General features: G+C 45.1%; 1 protein-coding gene across 1 annotated transcript in view; it reads right to left on the reverse strand.

The window, feature by feature from the left end:
- Nucleotides 1-20,260, reverse strand: part of LOC120928032 (galactosylgalactosylxylosylprotein 3-beta-glucuronosyltransferase 1-like) — a 212,189-nt gene that overhangs the window by 43,481 nt on the left and 148,448 nt on the right. Inside the window, exon 2 of the mRNA XM_040339104.1 lies at nt 5,307-5,454. Within this exon, the coding sequence (XP_040195038.1) occupies nt 5,307-5,418 (112 nt within the window). The 5' untranslated portion in view covers nt 5,419-5,454. The remainder of the gene's footprint in view (nt 1-5,306; nt 5,455-20,260) is intronic.

Genomic DNA, 20,260 nt, shown 5'->3' on the forward strand with positions numbered 1-20,260 from the left:
GCGGGAGCCATTGGCTCCCACTGCTGTCCATCAGAGCCAGTGAGCCAATGAGGAAAGAAAAACATGGCTGACACACAAGGCATGGATTCATATGCCCTGTGTAAATGGGGCCTAAGAAGTCATTGACTATCCCTGAGGACACTCTCTGCTCCTCTAAATGATTGATCAGATTGATATTTCCTGAATGACTGCTATTATTCCCCTAAAATATGGTCAGCACTTGGGCGATGGTGCATTTTCATAGAAAGGTAATAAGAAAGAAACAACAGCGGTTGGTTCGGAAACTCCAACTGCTCTATAAGTTTAAGGCAAGACAAATGCCTCGTACACACGTACGGGATTTCCGATGGGAAAAGTTCCCATCGGAAATCCCGAGGGGAAAGCCGAGAACCTCCTCGGTTCAGTCTTTCCCCTACACACGGCCGGTTTTCCAGACAGGAAAACCGCGATGGAGCTTTGGCCGGGAATCCCGGTTGTGTGTATGCTCCATCGTAGTTTTTCCCATAGGAAAACTGCCAAAAACAGCCGGGCAAAAGTTCTCTTTTTTTGTCCGGCGGATTTTGGGCAATTTTCCCATCGGAAGAACTGTGAGGAGCATACACACGGCCTGGATTCCCAGCCAAAAGCTCCCCTCACAGTTTTCCCGTCGGTAAAACTGATCGTGTGTACGAGGTTAAAGACTGCAGACAATCTTCTTAATCCCAATCATGTACATTGATATACAGTAATGCCGCGTACACACGATCAGTCCATCCGATGAGAACGGACCAATGGACCGTTTTCATCGGTTAACCGATGAAGCTGACTGATGGTCCGTCGCGCCTACATACCATCGGTTAAAAAAACGATCGTGTCAGAACGCGATGACGTAAAACACAACGACGTGCTGAAAAAAACGAAGTTCATTGCTTCCAAGCATGCGTCGACTTAATTCTGAGCATGCGTGGATTTTTAACCGATGGTTATGCCTACTAACGATCACTTTTTTTCCCATCGGTTAGGAATCCATCGGTTAAATTTAAAGCAAGTTGGCTTTTTTTTAACCGATGGTTAAATAACCTATGGGGCCCACACACGATCGGTTTGGACTGATGAAAAGGTCCATCAGACCGTTCTCCTCTGGCGATCCTATCGTGTGTACGAGGCCTTAGAGTATTTATAAAGTTAAGATTTGTTTGTAAAAGATAGAATATTGGACAATAAAAATGTAAATTGAGGCAAGATGTTTTAGTAAATTATTGAATTATCAATAGTCAGTTTTATGCTGGACCAAAGAAGGTCATCTCTATTTATGTTTCATCAAAAAATGCCATACATCCAATTAATATCAGGGCCCAGTTTATAATAATTAACTTTGGCTACGATGCTGGTTGAGATTATTGTAATTTTACTACTGGTGTATTAAAATGTACCTCTTTATTGAATTATTGTATGTTTAAAAAAAATAGGATACAGCTAAATCTATATATATTTTGGCTGCAGTATTTATTTTTACATGAAAATTATGAGAGACCAATACATTTAGTGTGGATCCTCATTTCAGTTTAGGGTGTGTCATATCAAAGACCTCCTTAGCGTATTTGAAGGTTGGAGGCAACCTGAAATATACTGAAAAAAGAACAAATGTAAGCCGGTACTTATAGCGTCCTTCTCTCAACATCTGCCAATATAAGGGGGCACCTCTCACACTCCCACTGACCTCCAATGTAAGAGGACCTCTTCCACTGACCTCCAATGTAAGCGGACCCTTTCCATTGGCCTTCAATGTAAGATAATCTTTTTTAACTGACCTCCAATGTAAGAGGACCTCTTCCACTGACCTCCAATGTAAAAGGGCTTTTTTTTTTACTGACCTTCAATGTAAAAGGACCTCTTCCACTGACCTCCAATTTAAGAGGTCCTCTTCAACTGACCTCCAATGTAAGAGGATCCCTTCCATTGACCTCCCATGTAAGAGGACCTTTTTTCATTGACCTCCGATGTAAGAGGACCTCTTGCACTGACCTCCAATGTAAGAGGACCGCCTCCACTGAACTCCAATGTAAGAGGACTCCTTCCATTGGCCTCCAATGTAAGATGGCCTTTTTTCACTGATCTCCAATGTAAGAGGACTTCTTCAACTACCTCCAACGTAACGTCGGACCAGTTTCCGCGGACATGTTCGGTCGTGTGTACGGCCGACCGGACAATTTTCCGGCGGATCGGACAGGTTTCCAGCGGACAAATGTTTCTTAGCATGCTAAGAAACATGTCCGCTGGAAGCCTGTCCATCGGACATGTTCGGTCGTCTGTACGACTCACCGGACATGTCCGCTCGGCCGAAAGCCCTCGCATGCGTCGAAGTGATTCGACGTATGCGTGGAAACATTGACCTTCCAGGGTCGCGCACGTCTCCGCGTTATCGTCGCGGCGACGGCGCGGCCACATCACCGTGTGCCATCAGACCAAAATCAGCCATCAGACCAAAATCCGGCAGCGGACATGTCCGATGAAAACGGTCCGCGGACTGTTTTCATCGGACATGTCCCGTCGTGTGTACGAGGCCTAAGAGGACATCTTCCAGAGGACCCCTTCCACTGACCCCCAATGTAAGAAGACCCCTTCCATTGTCCTTCAATGTAAGAGGACCTTTTTTCACTGACCTCCGATGCAAGATGACCTCTTTCACTACCCTCCAATGGAAGATGACCTCTTCGACTAATCTTTAATGTAAGAGGACCTCTTCCACTGACAAGCAATGCAAGGGCTTTTTTATCACTGGCTAAAAATATAAAGGGGATTTCTTCCCACCAATCTCCAAGAACTATGGAGGCACATAGTCCAACTCCTCACTCTTGGAACCCCCCTGGGCCATTTCTCTGTTTTGTCAGACACAGGGTTTGGCCAGAGCATATGCTACTGGCATTTTATATGAGAGACAATAGTCATTACCAGGGCCGGATTCCTCACACAAGGCCTTGGGGCGGCGCCGCGGCAACAGGGGGGGGACTGTATATATATATATATATACACACACAGTTGTGTGAAAAGTATTTGCCCCCTTCCTGATTTTTTTTTTGCATATCTCTAATGCCGCGTACACACGATCAGAACGCGGTGATGTAAAACACAACGACGTGCTGAGAAAAATGAAGTTCAATGCTTCCGAGCATGCATCGACTTGATTTTAAGCATACATGGATTTTTACTTGATGGATTTCCCCACAGACGATTGTTTTTTTCTATCGGTTTTGTTAACCATCAGATAATTTTAAAACAGGTTCTAAGTTTTTTCACCGATGGGAAAAAAACTGATGGGGCCCACACACGATCGGTTCGTCTGATGAAAACGGTCCATCAGACAGTTTTCATGAGACGAACCGATCGTGCGTACGCGGCATTAGAACCTGTTTTAAAATTATGTGATGGTTAAAAAACCGATAGAAAAAAAACATCGTCTGTGGGGAAATTAATTGGTTAAAAATCAACGCATGCTCAGAATCAAGTCGACGCATGCTCGGAAGCATTCAACTTCATTTTTCTCAGCACGTCGTTGTGTTTTACGTCACCGCGTTCTGACACGATCGGTTTTTTAACTGATGGTGTGTAGGCAAGACTGATGAAAGTCAGCTTCATCAGATATCTGATGAAAAAATCCATCAGACCGTTTTCATCGGAGGAAACGATCGTGTGTACAGGGCATCACACTTAAATGATTCAGATCATCAAACTAATTTTAATATTACAGAAAGATAATCCGAGTAAATCCAAGATTATTTCATTTATTAAGGGGAAAAAGGCTGTTCAAACCTGCCTGGCCCTATGCGAAAAAGTAATTGCCCCCTCCCATGCTGAATCATGAATGACCTGTGATTAACCACAATTGTTTGGAAAGCCGAGTTAAATTTCACTTGCCACACCCAGGCCTCAGAACTGCCAGACCTGTTGAATCAACAAATTACATAAATAGAAGCTGTCTGACAAAGTAAAGCACGCTAACAGATCACAGAAAAAGCCCAACATCACACCACAATCTAAAAAAATTCAAGAACAGATTAGAAACAAAGTAATGTACATGTATCGGTCTAAACACAAAAAACCTCCTGCGCTCTGGTGTTTCGCCAAAACCGGGTACAGCAGTACAGTCTAACGGCAAAGTCTGAAGTCTTGCAGCCCTCCACAGAACAAAGGGTGTTCATATGGCTAAAACAAAAAGAAAAGAAAGGAGAGCGCACCGACCTTGTGCATTACGGACCCCTTAGGCTTTGAAGAAGGGGGTACGCCCCAGAAACGCGTCAGCCGTCCAGATGTCTGAGGTTCTACTGGCAGGTGCCGTGAGGTCCAGTCCAGCTGTCTGAAAAGCGCTTACTTAAATTTCCTTGTGAGTAGGACCATTGCTTTTTAATAAAATTTTAAGTGGTAATGCACAAGGTCGGTGCGCCCTCCTTTCTTTTCTTCATGTATTGGTCTAGGAAGGGTTTCAATGTCATTTCTAAGGCTTTGGAACTCCAGTGAACCACGGGGAGAGCCATTATCCACAAATGGAGATAACTTGGAACAGTGGTAAACCTTCCCAGGAGTGGCCAACCTACAAAAATTACTCCAAGAGCACAACAACCGCTCATCCAGGAGGTCAATAAAGAACCCAGAATCATCTAAAGAACTGCAGGCCTCACTTGCCTCAGGTAAGATCAGCGTTCATGATTCAACAATAAGAAAGAGACTGGGCAAAAATGTCCTCCATGAGAATGGGAGAGTTCCAAGGCCAAAGCCACTGCTGACCAAAAAGAACACAAAGGCTCATCTGACATGAACTTGACTGGCCTGCAAAGTCCTGACCTCAACCCGATAGAACACCTTTGGGATGAATTAGAGCGGAGACTGTGAGCCAGGTCTTCTCTTTCAACATCAGTGCCTGACCTCGCAAATGCGCTTCTGGAAGAATGTTCAAACATTCCCATAGACACCCTCCTAAACCTTGTAGACAGCCTTCCCTGAAGAGTTGAAGCTGTTATAGCTGCAAAGGGTGGGACAACTCAATGTTGAACCCTACGGACTAAGACTGGGATGCCATTAAAGTTCATGTGCGTATAAAGGCAGGTGTCCCAATACTTTAGGCAATGTAGTGTATATACCATCTCTCTCTTTTCCATCATTTCCCGTTTTCTCTCTCTCACCACCATCTCACACTTTTCCTCTCTTTTCACCTTTTCTCCTCCTCCCTTTCTTCCCACTCTTTCTCCCCCTCACTTCCTCTCTCTTTCAGTCATTCCCCCTCAGTTCTTGCATACTATTGTATATGGAATTGTATTTGTTGGGTTCCTTACTTCTTAGCAGGGTGAGGTAGCGGCTGGTGGGGTGCTGATGCCACAGTGTTAGGAGTAGGGCCCATGGTAGAACGATGAGTAGTGTAGTGAGAAGGTTTCGTCTCCTCAGCATGCTGTTGAGACTTTGCGTGCCAGGTCATCTCTTTACCTGGATGGAAAAGAAAGATCCGGAGGGTTAACAATCATATATTTTAATGAGCTCACAATTGTTGGCATTATAGTTGAATGGTTTTGATTCATGATATCACACTTTGATAGAAACCGTGTTTTCTTTACTAGAAATGGGCAAAAAAACATGCAAAATTGAACATTTTTGAGTCTTTATAATTTGATCTTTTGACACTCATTTTAGAAACTAAGGTGCTCCCATGGAACTGTGTTTGCTGAACATTCCGGACTTTCTAATAAGATGGCCTGGCAATAGCTGCTCAATTTGTATCTGTTTCCCCAAGAAGCAGGGCAGATCCTAGGGTCACAGGCGCCTGGGTGCAGAAATGTTTCTGGTGCCCCCACATGGGCGTGGTCATCTTACTAACTCCTCCTCTTTACACATGTTTCTATGGCTACGACTCAAACACAGAGATGCTCCCCTAAGAAGTCTTCATTAGTGTCCCCCATCAGAGCCCCCCCCAGCAGGTGTCCCCCATCAGAGCCCCCCACAGCATGTGTCCCCCTTTAGAGCCTCCCAGCAGGTGTCCCCATCAGAGCCTCTCCATCAGAGCAGGTGTCTCCCAGAGCCCCCCACATCAGGTGTCCCCATAGATCAATACTTGTCCAATAGATCCCTGTAGCTCGGGGGCGCTGGGAGCAGAAGCACATTACAGGGAGCAGGGCATACGTGGCATCTTTGATTATTTGGAGGGTGGCACTCAGAGAGCATTTCTGGGAGTGCACGGGATGATTGGCAGCAGCTCCGGCCAACCCAGAAGCCTCTCATCACACCGCCTATGGGAGAAGAGCCGACAAACACAGAGGGGGCGGGGCAGACAGGAGACTGCTCCATGCACACCGGACAGAATTAATTATTGGAGCCTTGTGCCGGAACATGTTCCGGTACTAGGCTCCACTGTGGTACCCAGCCCGGATTCTGGGGGCAGCGGGTGGTATGCGCTCTTGTCAGTTGCCAGCGGAGAGAGCAAGCGGGATGGGGAACCGCAGCACCCACTACATGCGCTCTGCCCCTGGACACAGACAAGGAGAAGGGAGGGGAGCACTTTGGAGCTTCGGCTCCCCCACCTCTGTGGCGCCTGGGTGCGGAGCACCCCATACACCCTGCCAAGAAGAGTCGTGTGAACTGGAGATGTGAATTGGTGGGTGATCCCTCCTACGAATCATCTATCCGTTTGTATCTAAATAGGAGTGTTAATTTCATCAATGAAAATATTTCCGTCATCATTTTCATCAGAAGCATTTTTTCCAGGTGATGAAAACGAAACAAAAATTACTCAGAATAAAGATATTTACATGCAAACTTTCATATCTAATTGACTAAACAGAAAAAAAAATAGCTTTTTTTCTTTTATGGAACAAGGAAAGCATGTACAAAATGCTGAGCTAAGAGAGAATAGAGAGAGATAGAGGGGGTATGGAAGATATAGGCGTGGGGTGGGAAAAAGTGAGAAGAAGTAGAGAAGGAGGGGGGACAGAGAGATAGACAGTGGGGGGGAGAAGAAGAGAGTGTAGACAGAGGAGATAAAAAAGTCTGAAGATAAAAAGAGAGATGGAAAAAGGGGGGGGGGTGAGAGATTGATGGAGACAGTGGGAGAGGGTACGAGACTGATGGAGAGAGGGGGAGAGGGTACGAGACTGATGGAGAGAGGGGGAGAGGGTAAGAGACTGATGGAGAGAGGGGGAGAACAGGTGGAAGAGAGAGAACATGAGGATGTGAGACTCCAAATCTCCTCTACCTTTGAAAGCAAAAGATAAAAACAAAACAAAAAAAAAACATTGATTGTATGCTTAAAAAAAATTGTTTACATCCTCCCTAGACCGGAAGTGACATCATAACATCGCTCCAGTCCCCCTAGACCAGTGGTTCTCAACCTGGGGGTCGGGACCCCCTCAGGGGTCGAATGACAATTTTCCAGGGGTCACCAAATCCTGGGACTGTTCCTGAATCCCGCACTGCTCTCCCAGCCTTTTCACAGCTATCCCTGGAGCTTGTGGCCACCCAGCTGGGCTGTTCCTGGAGCCCGCAGGCGCCTACTCAGCCACTTCACAGCCACCCATTCAGTTCACGGCATGGCTGGGGGGCAGAGACTAGGGGTCAGCTGACTGGTGAGGAATGTGAAGTGGGAGGGGCTGGAGGAGACCCTATCTCCTGATTTCGGGATAGGTGTCACTGCTGCGAGACACCACAAAATCGGAGACACAGTGAGAACACTACCTGTGAATATAGTTACCGATAAAAGTCCCCACTGCAGTTCTCAGATCAGCAGATGACCTTGATCAAGAGCACCTAAGTTGGCTGATCAGAACTCCCCCCAGCACTGCCACTCATCCCACCCCCATCCAGCACTGACACTCATCCCAACTCCCCCCACCCCCCCTATCATGGAGTAAGAGAAGAAATAAAAATAGAGAATATGTGGAAGGGAGAGGAAAAGAGGGGGAGGAACAAAGAAAAAGGGAGAGAAAGAATAAGAGAAAGGGATGGGGGGGAAAAAAAGAAAAAAATTAGGATAGAGAGAGATAAAAGGGAAAGAAAAAGAGTGGTACATCCTAAAATGTACCATAAGGGGTTTTAATACTGTATGAGTGGAAGGGACTCAGGGAGCGCTAAATGTCTTTGGGTTAGGGGTGCATATTTCTTGTCTTGTTAGGGGTCCCCACAACTTGGGAAATTGTATCAAGGGGTCACGGCACTAGAAAGGTTGAGAACCACTGCCCTAGACAGAGATCAGCAAAAGGCCAGTTTAGTGTCCTTCGGCTTTAGGGGGGCCAGAGTGTGGCCAATTGGAGTAGATATGATAATGCCCATTAGTGCTCCATCATTGGTTCTAATTGGAGGGTTAGTAGGTGGAATGGTGCCCCATCATCGGTGTCAGTTGTGCCCCAAGGGCCAGATAAGGGCAAGCAAAGGGCCACATCCTGCCCCCGGGCCACAGTTTGGAGACTACTGTCCTAAATCATAGAGGTGATCAGAGATGATTTGGTCTCTCTTCACCTCTATAGCCATCGTCGGATTGTTTTTTAGGCTCGCCGGTAAAAAAAGGGGGGACAAGCGTTCCTGGTGCTTCTAACACCTAATTAGCCACTCGGATCGCTTTTCTGAGAAAGAGAATCTCCAGCTGAAAAAAATACAGAGGTTATGGCTGATACCACTATACCACTTCAAAGCCTCAACGGATATATATATATATGCGCATGGACGTCCACAGAACATTTTTTAGGGGGGAGGGCATCATTTTAGGGTCACCCATGCGCAATGTCAATATCACATTATCGTGGTCAGAGACTGCAGACATAGTACAGTCTCCAGGATAAGTAATGGATAATGGTCGATAGGCCCTCTTATTAGACCCAGTGAAACTACAGCAGTGATCCCACTGGTTGGACGATCGCTCACTCTGGGTTCCCCAAGGGCGACTCTGGTCAGTAGTGTAGCATGTCTGTACCCTGGCAGTGGCTAAGTCTTTGTCTCTCTGTTGGCGCTGGGCAGCGTGGCTCTCTCTCTCTGGCTTTCACCCAGCACACGCCTCTTTCTTTGACCTGTAGCACTCACTCCCTCAGCTTTTTTCCAGGCTGAAGTCTCTCAATCTCTCTCTTGATCGAGCTGTAGCCTCCTCCCCGTGGAAAATGGAGCTGCCAATCATCGGGACTACATGTCCCATGATGCTCTCCTCTCCTATTTTCTTTTGATTGGCCCTCAGTTATGGCCAATCGGAAAGGAACGGAGTGGGCAGGAAGCTGGGCAGCAAACCTAGTGAGACTCACAGTCTCTTCTCCCTGACAGGAGAAGGGGGGGGGGGGGGCGAGCGGGGGAAATCTCTGACAGCCTGCAGCTCGCCTTTCATCTGTCACAGCGCAGACGAGTTCTCTGCTGGACTGAGCAGGGAATAGAGCCTGAAGTCACACTACACTGATGGGGGGGCTTGACAGCACCTTGATGGTGTCACCCCACTGGCGGTTGGCACCCAGGTGCGGGCTGCCCGCACCCCCATAGCGACGCCACTGTGCTGAATTTAACATTGCCGATCAGATCCCTGACCCCCCTTGCCCCTACTTGCAGATGCCCATGTATATACGTACTGAGGATAGAGAATGGCGGGGGGGGGGGGGAGAGTCGGGAGGGGAAGACAAAAAAAGGGAGAGAGATCGGGAGATTGGGAGAGAGAGGGGTAAGCGAGAAGTAATGGAGGGAGAGATGTTGGTGCTGAACCATTAAACACTCTGGGCCAGATTCACATACATTTGCGGCGGCGTAACGTATGTCCTTTACGTTACTCCCCCGCAAGTTTTCAGCGTAAGTGCTTGATTCACAGAGCACTTGCCTGTAAACTTGCCGCGGCGTAGCGTAAAGCCGTCCGGCGCAAGCCCGCCTAATTCAAATGGGGCGTGTACCATTTAAATTAGGCGCGTTCCCGCGCCGAACGTACTGCGCATGCTCCGTTTTGAAATTTCCCGCCGTGCTTTGCGCGAAATGACGTCGCCCCGACGTAATGTTTTGAACGGCGACGTGCGTTACGTTCTTTCGTATTCCCGGACGACTTACGCAAAAAAAAATAAAAAAATTTGAAATTCGACGCGGGAACGACGGCCATACTTTAACATGGGCTGTCTATTTTTACACCACCTAAATAGCAGCCGTAACTTTGCGACGGGAAAAGCCGACTAGCGACGACGTTAGAGAATGCGACGAACGCGCGTACCTTCGTGGATCACCGTAAACAGCTAATTAGCATACCCAACCGGAAAACGGCGCAAACTCCACCCAGCGGGCGCCGAAGTATTGCATCCTAAGATACGAAGCCGTACGCCTGTTGGATTTTAGCCAAATGCCGTTGTATCTTTGTTTGAGAATTCCAAATAAAGATACGACGCGGCAAATTTGAAAGTACGCCGGAGTATCAGCAGATACTCCGGCGTACTTCTTCTGTGAATCTGGCCCTCTGCCTTCAGGCTCAGTTTCAGGGCCATTTAAAAGTCAGTAGCAAAATAAGGATCCCGAGAGGGAGATAGTAAGGTGCTGAAGATGAATGTTGTAGAAATCGTCTGGTGTTCTCCCTGGAATTAGAGGTCAGTGGTGAGAAGCAGTCATCTGTAGACACGTTCCCAGATTTCCATTCAGTGCCGTTGTGCTCTGTTTAATAATAATTAGATTCCAGCTCAGTTAAGCGACCACTCCGCTCTCAGGGCTTGGGTCTGGCTTAACAATGAGACGATCGCAATGGAATATAAAATTGCTACATCAGCTGTCTGATAAGAGGTCTATATAGGCATCTTTTTTCAAGTTTTGAAATGAAGTTTTCTGATGAGTTGTTGGACTGAATGGCGCCCATTGAGAACTGCGGTAAGGGTTTATCACAACTTTCATTTTATGTCTTTCATTAATTGGCACAGTGCCAACATGGGGCCAGATCCACGTAGAACGGCGTAATTTTAAGCAGGCGTAGCGTATCGTAGTAGCTTTTTACGAAAAGGCGCATGCGCCGTCCGTGGAAGTATCCCAGTGCGCATGCTCCAAATTAACCCGCAAAAAGCCAATGCTTTCGATGTAAATGTAAATGACGCACAGCCCTATTCGCCAACGACTTACGTAAACGATGGAAAATTTTACGCTGGCCCGACGTCCATACTTAACATTGGCTGCGCCTCATATAGCAGGGGTAACTTTACGCTGGAAAAAGCCTAACGTAAACGGCGTATCTGTACTGCGACGGCCGGGCGTACATTCGTGAATTGGCGTATCTACCTAATTTGCATATTCCTTGCGTAAATCTACGGAAGCGCCACCTAGCGGCCAGCGTAAATATGCAACTAAGATACGACGGCGTAAGAGGCTTACGCCAGTCGGATCTTAGCAAAATTCTGGCGTATCTTGTTTTCTGAATACAGAAAAAAGATACGCCAGAGCATCCTAGAAGTTACGCGGCATATCAATAGATACGCCAGCGTAACTTCTTTGTGGATCTGGCCCATGGTCTGCAGAATCATTTCCTATGGTACCAATGAGCTCTTTTTTTTTTTCCAATAGTAAAGTAGAACTCCAGCCAAATCTTTTTTTTTTTTTTTTAACCACTTCAGCCCCGAAATAATTTACCCCCTTCCTGACCAGAGCACTTTTTGCGATACGGCACTGCGTCACTTTAACTGACAATTGCGCGGTCGTGCAACATTGCACCCAAACAAAATGTACATCCTTTTTTCCCTCAAATAGAGCTTTTTTTTGTTGGTATTTGATCACCTCTGCGGTTTTTATTTTTTGCGCTATAAACAACAACAAAAAAAAAAACATTTTGAAAAAAAAGCAACATTTTTTACTTTTTGCTATAATAAATATCCCCCAAAAATATAGAAAAAATTTGATTTTTTCTGCAGTTTAGACCGATATATATTTTACATATTTATGGTGAAAAAAATCACAATGAACGTATATTTATTGGTTTGTGCAACAGTTATAGCGTCTACAAAATAGGGCATATTTTTATGGCATTTTTATTATTATTTTTTTTTTATTAGTAATGGCGGCGATCTGCGATTTTTAACAGGACTGCGACATTATAGTGTACACATCGGACACTTTTGACACTATTTTGGGAACATTGTCATTTATACAGCGAACAGTGCTATAAAAATGCACTGTTTACTGTGTAAATGACACTGGCAGGGAAAGGGTTAAACACTAGGGGGCAATCAAGGGTATACGTTTTTCCTAGGGAGTGATTCTAACTGTAGGGGGGGATGGTCTCACAACAACATGACAAAGATCACTGCTCCCAATGATAGGGAGCAGTAAATCCCTGTCATGATGTTGCTAGGCAGTAGTGTTGAGCGGAATACGCCATATTCGATTTCGCGATATATCACGAATATATAGCCGATTATTCGTGAAATATTCGCTAAAATCGAATATTCGTGATATTTAAAAAAAAAAAAAAATTTAGAAATTTCGCTAATGCGAATTTATTGCGAACATTTTCGGAAATCGAATATTCGCGAATACTTTCTCCGCCCTTCTTTTGCATCAGAGCCAATCAGAGTTCTCCTACCACAGTTGTCAAAATATTTCACAACATTTTTTTTTTTATAAAATATTCCGAATATTCGATTTCCGAATATTCGAGAATACTTTCTCCGCCCTTCTTTTGCATCAGAGCCAATCAGAAAAAAAAAAAAAAATATTCGCAAAATGTTCGCAATAAATTCGCATTAGCGAAATTTCGCAATTTTTCTTTATATTCGGAATAGCGAATATTGGCCGCGAAATTCGAGATATTCGCGAATACTAGAATATGCCATATTCGAGCCGAATATTCGCAATACGAATATTCGTGAGCAACACTAGTAGGCAGAACAGGGAAATGCCTTGTTTACATAGGCATCTGTTCGTTCTGCCTCTCCGTGCCACGATCGCGGGACACCGACGGACATCGAGTCCGCAGGACCCCGCGGGCACGGTCACGCAATACACGATGGGCGTGCGCGCACCCACTAGACCGCAAATTAAAGGGGACGTACAGGTACGCCCATTTGTCCACCGCTGCCATTGCGCCAACGTACATCGGCGTGCAGCGGTCAGCAAGTGGTTAAAGATATTTATAATGCAGTTTTACAACATACAGACATAAAACAAAAGGCACAAACAAAAACAACGATAACAGAATGCTCCTAATCCAGCATATCATGAAAATCTACTAGTGGATATAAACATCAACAGAGGAGTAAGCAATACGGTTTTTAGACATCCTAGGCATAACAGAAGTTCCTGTTTAATACAACACTCACAAGGTGAACCCCTGTCATGGTAGTACAGGGGAGAGGGTCAGTGGGCTAGCCAGCCGCCTGCCCCATATTTTGTGGAATGCTTTAGTCCTCTTACGGATGTCAAAGGTAAGTTTATATAGAGGCAGGGAATCATTGACAAGTTTCAGCAACATATTCTGTGTTGGGGTCTCTGACCCTTTCCACATCAGCAGGAGGGACCGGGGGGGGGGGGCACTGTTATGGGCAGGGTCACCCCCATTGCAGTGTACTCTACCACCCTTTACATCACCCCCCAACTCTCCCCCTAAAGCCTGCACAACGCACTCCGGATCCCTGCATTCCGATCGCAACGCACAACATATCACCTACATTCTGAGCGCAACACACTCCTGATCCCTGCATTCTGAGCATGAAACACTCCTGATCCCTGCATTCTGAGCATAATGCACTCCTGATCCCTGCAGTCTGAGCGCAACGCTCTCCTGAACCCTGCATTCTGAGCATAACACATTCCTGAACCCTGATTTCTGAGCACAACGCACTCCTTAACCCTACATTTTGAGCGCAACTCATTCCTGAACACTGCATTCTGAGTGCAACACACTCCTGATCCCTGCATTCTGACTACAACACACTCCTGATCCCTGCATTCTGAGCGCAACACACTCCTGATCCCTGCATTCTGAGCGTAACACACTTCTGAACCCTGCATTCTGAGCGCAACACACTCCTGAACCCTGCATTCTGAGCGTAAGACACTACTGATCCTTGCATTTTGAGCATAATTCACTCCTGATCCCTGCAGTCTGAGCGCAACACACTCCTGATCCCTGCATTCTGAGCGTAACGCACTTCTGAACCCTGCATTCTGAGCGCAACACACTCCTGAACCCTGCATTCTGAGCGTAACACACTCCTAATCCCTGCATTCTGAGCATAATGCACTCCTGATCCCTGCAGTCTGAGTGCAACGCACTCCTGACCCCTGCATTCTGAGCGTAAGACACTACTGATCCCTGCATTCTGAGCATAATGCACTCCTGATCCCTGCAGTCTGAGCGCAACGCACTCCTGACCCCTGCATTCTGAGCGTAAGACACTACTGATCCCTGCATTCTGAGCATAATGCACTTCTGATCCCTGCAGTCTGAGCGCAACACACTCCTGTTCCCTGCATTCTGAGCGCAACACACTCATGATCCCTGCATTCTGAGCGTAATACACTCTTGAACCCTGCTTTCTGAGCGCAACACATTCCTGAACCCTGCTTTCTGAGCGCAACACATTCCTGAACCCTGCATTTTGAAGGGCAAAAGGCTGAGACTGCTTATTTGCATAATCCCTGCAATGGACCAATAAAAGATTGTTATAAAATGGGCAACATTGGATATCAGTGTTTTTATTATCTCTTTAGGCTGAAAACCTCCTAAACGTGTCTGTGTGGAAGAAACCCTCGCAGATAGTTATGAGCAGTCTTTAATAAAGATTTTGATCATCTGCAACTCCCTCTGTAATCCGGCAAGCGCAGATCTGATTGCTTATGTCTTTCAGCAGCTTTCCGCAGATTACCGGCAGCGGTGCAGTAGTAATCTGATTAGTTCAGACTCATCTTCATAATTAGTCCAAATCCGACACGACAGGAGTGTAGGAAGAGTTTAACTTGCTCACTGCGGCATGGGCTGTAAGGATGGCTAACCTGTAATTACCTGTCGGCACTCAAGGATATTTCAAATTATGGAAATATTTAAATCACCACAGATATGTAGAGATCAGCGGTCCGCTACAGCTTATAACTTTGGATCCAATAATACCGCTCAGTGCAGACCTGAATACTCCCCCCCCCCCCGTTTCCTATTCTATGAGATCTTATAAGAAAATTACTTAGAACCCCGAAACATTAAATACATTTTTAGCAGAGGCCCTAGAGAATAAAATGGTGGGTTTTGCAATTTTTTATTCTGAGGTTCCTGTGATTAGTACCATATGTTTTGATTACGCCACATCCCTCTATTTATTTATCTGCCGAGTAAATCGATTCCTAACATGTCACGCTTGAAAATTGCGCACGCTCATGGAATGGCAATGTCACCTTAGGCGACAATTTAAAAGCCTTTAACCACTTAACCCCCGGACCATATTGCTGGTCAAAGACCAGAGTACTTTTTGCGATTCGGTACTGCGTCGTTTTAACTGACAATTGCGCGTGACGTGGCTCCCAAACAAAATTGGCGTCCTTTTTTTCCCACAAATAGAGCTTTCTTTTGGTGGTATTTGATCACCTCTGCGGTTTTTATTTTTTGCGCTATTAACAAAAATAGAGCGACAATTTTGAAAAAAATGAATATGTTTTACTTTTTGCTGTAATAAATATCCCCCAAAAATATCGAAAAAAACGTTTTTTTTCCTCAGTTTAGGCCGATACGTATTCTTCTACATATTTTTCGTTAAAAAAAATCGCAATAAGCGTTTATTGATTGGTTTGCACAAAAGTTTTAGCGTTTGCAAAATAGGGGGTATTTTTATGGCATTTTTATTAATATTTTTTTTTACTAGTAATGGCGGCGATCAGCGATTTTTTTCGGTACTGCGACATTATAGCGGACACTTCGGACACTTTTGACACATTTTTGGGACCATTGGCATTTTTATAGCGATCAGTGCTATAAAAATGCATTGGATTACTATAAAAATGCCACTGGCAGTGAAGGGGTTAACACTAGGGGGCGGGGAAGGGGTTAAGTATTATGTCCCTGGGTGTGTTCTAACTGTAGGGGGGGTGGCCTCACTAGGGGAAATCACTGATCTTCTGTTCATACATTGTATGAACAGAGGATCAGCATTTCTCCCCCTGACAGGACCGGGAGCTGTGTGTTTACACACACAGCTCCCGGTCCCCGCTCTGTAACGAGCGATCGCGTGTGCTCGGCGGCGATCGCGCCCGCCAGGCACGTGCACGGGAGACGGGGGCCAGCTCGCGTGCCCCTAGTGGCCTGCGAGAGAGCCGACGTAGAGCTACGGGCTCTCGCGCAGGAGAGCCAACCTGCCGCCGTAGGATGACGGCGGCAGGTCGGCAAGTAGTTAAAGGTTACCAGTTGAGAGTTACAAAGAAGGTCTGGTGCTCTGACATTTGCGGCAAAATACCTCACATGCGTGCTGCAATCGCTATTAACGTATGTGTGTGGGACCATTGTGTAAGTAGACATATGCAATTAGTTTTGTTCCGTATTTGTTTTGTTTTTTTTTAACAAATTTTCAACAAATTTGTTCATTCGGAAATATCCAAAATTAACGAAAACCCGTTTAACAAATTTTTCCTGAATGTTCGTAAATTTGAATACTCGAAAATTCGAAAATCCGGAATCTCGAAAATTCGTAAAATCATAAATTTGAGATCTGAAAATCCAAAAATTCGGAAAAAAGAACGAAAATTCACAAGAACGAAAAATCCAAAAATGTAAATATTAAAAAATCTGAAATAATAACTATTTTATAATAAAAACTTTTAACTATTATTATTTACTATTATTAATTTGTTACGTTCCATTCGTTTAAATACAGCATTCGTTATTTTGGATAATTTGTAAGTTACGTTCACTAACAGCCAAATTTGAAAGGAAATTCCAATACCTATAATTTAATAGTTAGTTATTATTAATTAGTTAGCTATTATTTAGAATTTTAGTACTTTCAATTTTTTTTTTTTTTTCGGATTTTCAAATTTCCGGATTTATGCATTCATTCACGGAGTTCCTGCACTTTTTTCAGAGCAGGAACTCAGTTCCCTTTGCAGGACTAGAGCAGCCGAGAGCAGCCGAGCCGCCCAAGCCAATCCTTCACTAAGCGGCGATGCCCAGCTCGAGTCACTGTCAGGGGCAGGCATACCTTAGTAATCCTTTATGTTACTGGCCGCTTCCTGTATATGGATTGATCGAGTAGTGTGCGGGTATTCCGTCACTTCCTCGATGCCGCAATGTCTCCTGGGAGCTTTTGTCATTGTTCCCAGGAGACATTGCAGAGGTCTGCAGCGAGTTATCGTGGCATTTAGAAAGAACTTGCTTCTTTCTAAATCCCGCGATAACTCGCGGAAGACCTCCTACTGAGATTTACGAGCCTTGCCTACTGCGTTCCTTGAAATTGCAACAGGAAATATGGAGGTTCAAGCATCCATATCCTTTGAATTGGGAGAATGCAAGTTCTTTAAGTCCATTGAGGAACCCATTAAAGACCTGTGAAGGATTGTAGGCAAGTCCTCAGTTATTCATGAGAATTATCTCTGAATATCTGCTCTCCCTACCTCCCTAGAAAATCTAGTAGGCTTATAATGAATAACGTTGCCCTTTACAAAATGCCTGCTGCCCATTTTGTGCACAGGTAACCATTGAATCAGTTGCCCTAGCAACAGCCCTGACCCTAGTCCTCGAATGTTCATTCTTCAGTTTGCGTTGGCAAGACCTTCCCTTGATCAATATCCTTGGCCCCAGGTCAATGGGCAAAAAACTAACAAGTGATTAATTTGTCCTTTAACATTTTTAAGAAAGGCGAACAGCTCTACAAATCTGTGCTTCTTTTTTAATTTATTTTCTTTCATATTTGTGCTGAGGGCTGCTCAGAGGCACGTTGCTGTCGTACCACTTTCGTCTAAGCTACCTAAGCCAGGCAAGTTCCCCCAGCTCGAGAAGAAACCCAATAAAAACCTGTTAAGTATTGTAGACAAGGCCTCAGTTATCTATGAGAATGACCTCTGAATTTATGCTTCTCGCTACCCAGTCGGGAAAACCTGTTAGGCATCCTATGAATAAGTTTGCACTTCACAAAATGGCTTACGGGTATTACGGTCACAGTCAAACCGGTTTTCTTAGCAACAGTACGGACCTTGGCCTAGTAGGTCCCTTATTCACTTTTCGATTGCAAGACCTTCCCTTGACCGGTATTCTTGGCCCCAAGTCAATGGACAAAAAAGAAACAAGAGATTAGTTTGTCCTCTGAATATTTAAGGAAGGCGAACAGCTCTCTGAAGGTTTTTTTTTCTTTTTTTCTTATTTTCTTTTGGTTTTGTGCTGAGGACTGCTCGGGGTCAGGTTGCTGTTGTACCACATTCATAACCAAGTTACCTTATCCATGCAAATACCCCCAGCCTGAGAAAGAACCCAATAAAGACCTGTGAAGGATTGTAGACAAGGCCTCAATTATACATGAGAATGACCTCCGAATTTATGATCCTCACTACCCACTTGAGAAAATCTAGTAGGCTTCCCATGAATAAGTTTGCACTTCACAAAATGGCTTCTGGCCATTTTGTCTACAGGTAAAAGTCAAACCTGTTTCCTTAGCAACAGCACTGACCTTGGCTGAGTCCTAATAGGTCCAGTCTTCACTTTGCGTTAGCAAGACCTTCCCTTGACCGGTATTCTTGGCCCCAGGTCAATGGACACAAAAGAAACAAGAGATTAGTTTGTCCTTTGAATATTTAAAGAAGGCAAACAGCTCTCTGAAGGTATGTTTCTTTTTTTATTAATTTTCATTCGATTTTGTGCTGAGGGCTGCTCGGGGGCACGTTGCTGTTGTACCGCAATCATCAGAAAACCAAATTACCTAAGCCATGCAAATTCCCCTAGCCAGACAAGGAACCCAATAAAGACCTGTGAAGGATTGTAGACAAGGCCTCAATTATTCATGAGAATGACCTCTGCCTTGATGTCCTATGTATTATTCATGCTTGTTTGTTCCCCTGGTATCACATCCACTCGGCAGACACAACTCTCCTCCAATTTAAATCAAGATAACTGAATAGCTCCATCTGTCTCTCCCTGTCTCTCCCACTTGTTTTTTATTTGCCAATTACTAAACCACTTCTCGCTCCAGCCGTGTTCGAGAAAACAAGAGATATTCTTTGTAATATCTAAAGCTGGAATATCATGCAATTATGAAGAGCATCAGCTGTAAGATTTACTGTGTTGAAAATGCAAAGGGTTGCGGGTTATTGTCTTAGGGTGGTGGCAACATAGACACTAGGAGGTCAGTTTATAGAAGGCCAAGGTCAATCACATTGCCCAGCAACCTTTAGCTTTACTTGAATTTAGCAGAGGTTGAATGGAAATTAAAACCTTGGTTAGATTGTTTTGAATTTGTAAGGAATGTGATGAAGAAGTGCCAAGGGTCTCAATAGGAGACCACTATCTAAGATGAATCTTGAAGGAATCTATAATTTTATAGACTGTTTACAAAAAGACATATCAAGCATAACATATACAGTTAAAGGATGTCTAAATGTACCGCTACTCCCGTACTCCCGTAGGAGCCACAGAAATTACTTGTCCAGGTCTTCCCAACTTCCCAACTTCAGCTCTGCAGCCATTTTTGGAGAACTTTGGATAGGGATGAGGGAAGTGGTGGGATACTCCAAGAATAAGAACAGTGGGCCAGATTCACAGAGGAAATACGCCAGAGTATCTACTGATACTCCGGTGTATTTTCAAATTTGCCGCGTCGTATCTTTATTTGTAATTCACAAAAAAGATACGACAGCTTTTGGCTAAGATCCGACAGGCGTACGGCTTCGTATGCCTTCGGATCCTAGGTGTAATTTTCCGGCGGCCGCTGGGTGGAGTTTGCGTCGTTTTCCAGCGTCGGGTATGCAAATTAGCTGATTACGGCGATCCACGGAGATACGTGCGTTCATCGCAATCTCTTACGTCGTCGCTAGTCGGTTTTTCCCCGTCGCAAACTTAGGCCTGCTTTTTCATGGCTTATATTTAGAACAGCCATGTTAAAGTATGGCCGTCGTTCCCGCGTCAAATTTCAATTTTTTTTTTTTGCGTAAGACGTCCGGGAATACGAAACGACGTAACGCACGTCGCCGTTCAAAAAAAACGTTGGGGCGCGGTAATTTTGCGCAAAGCACGTCTGGAAATTTTCACACGGAGCATGCGCAGAACGTTCGGCGCGGGAACGTGCCTAATTTAAATGGTACACACCCCATTTGAATTAGGCGGGCTTGCGCCGGACGGCTTTACGTTACACCGCCATAA

This window comes from Rana temporaria, chromosome 2 (genome assembly GCF_905171775.1).
Source record: "Rana temporaria chromosome 2, aRanTem1.1, whole genome shotgun sequence".
Taxonomy (NCBI): Eukaryota; Metazoa; Chordata; class Amphibia; order Anura; family Ranidae; genus Rana; species Rana temporaria.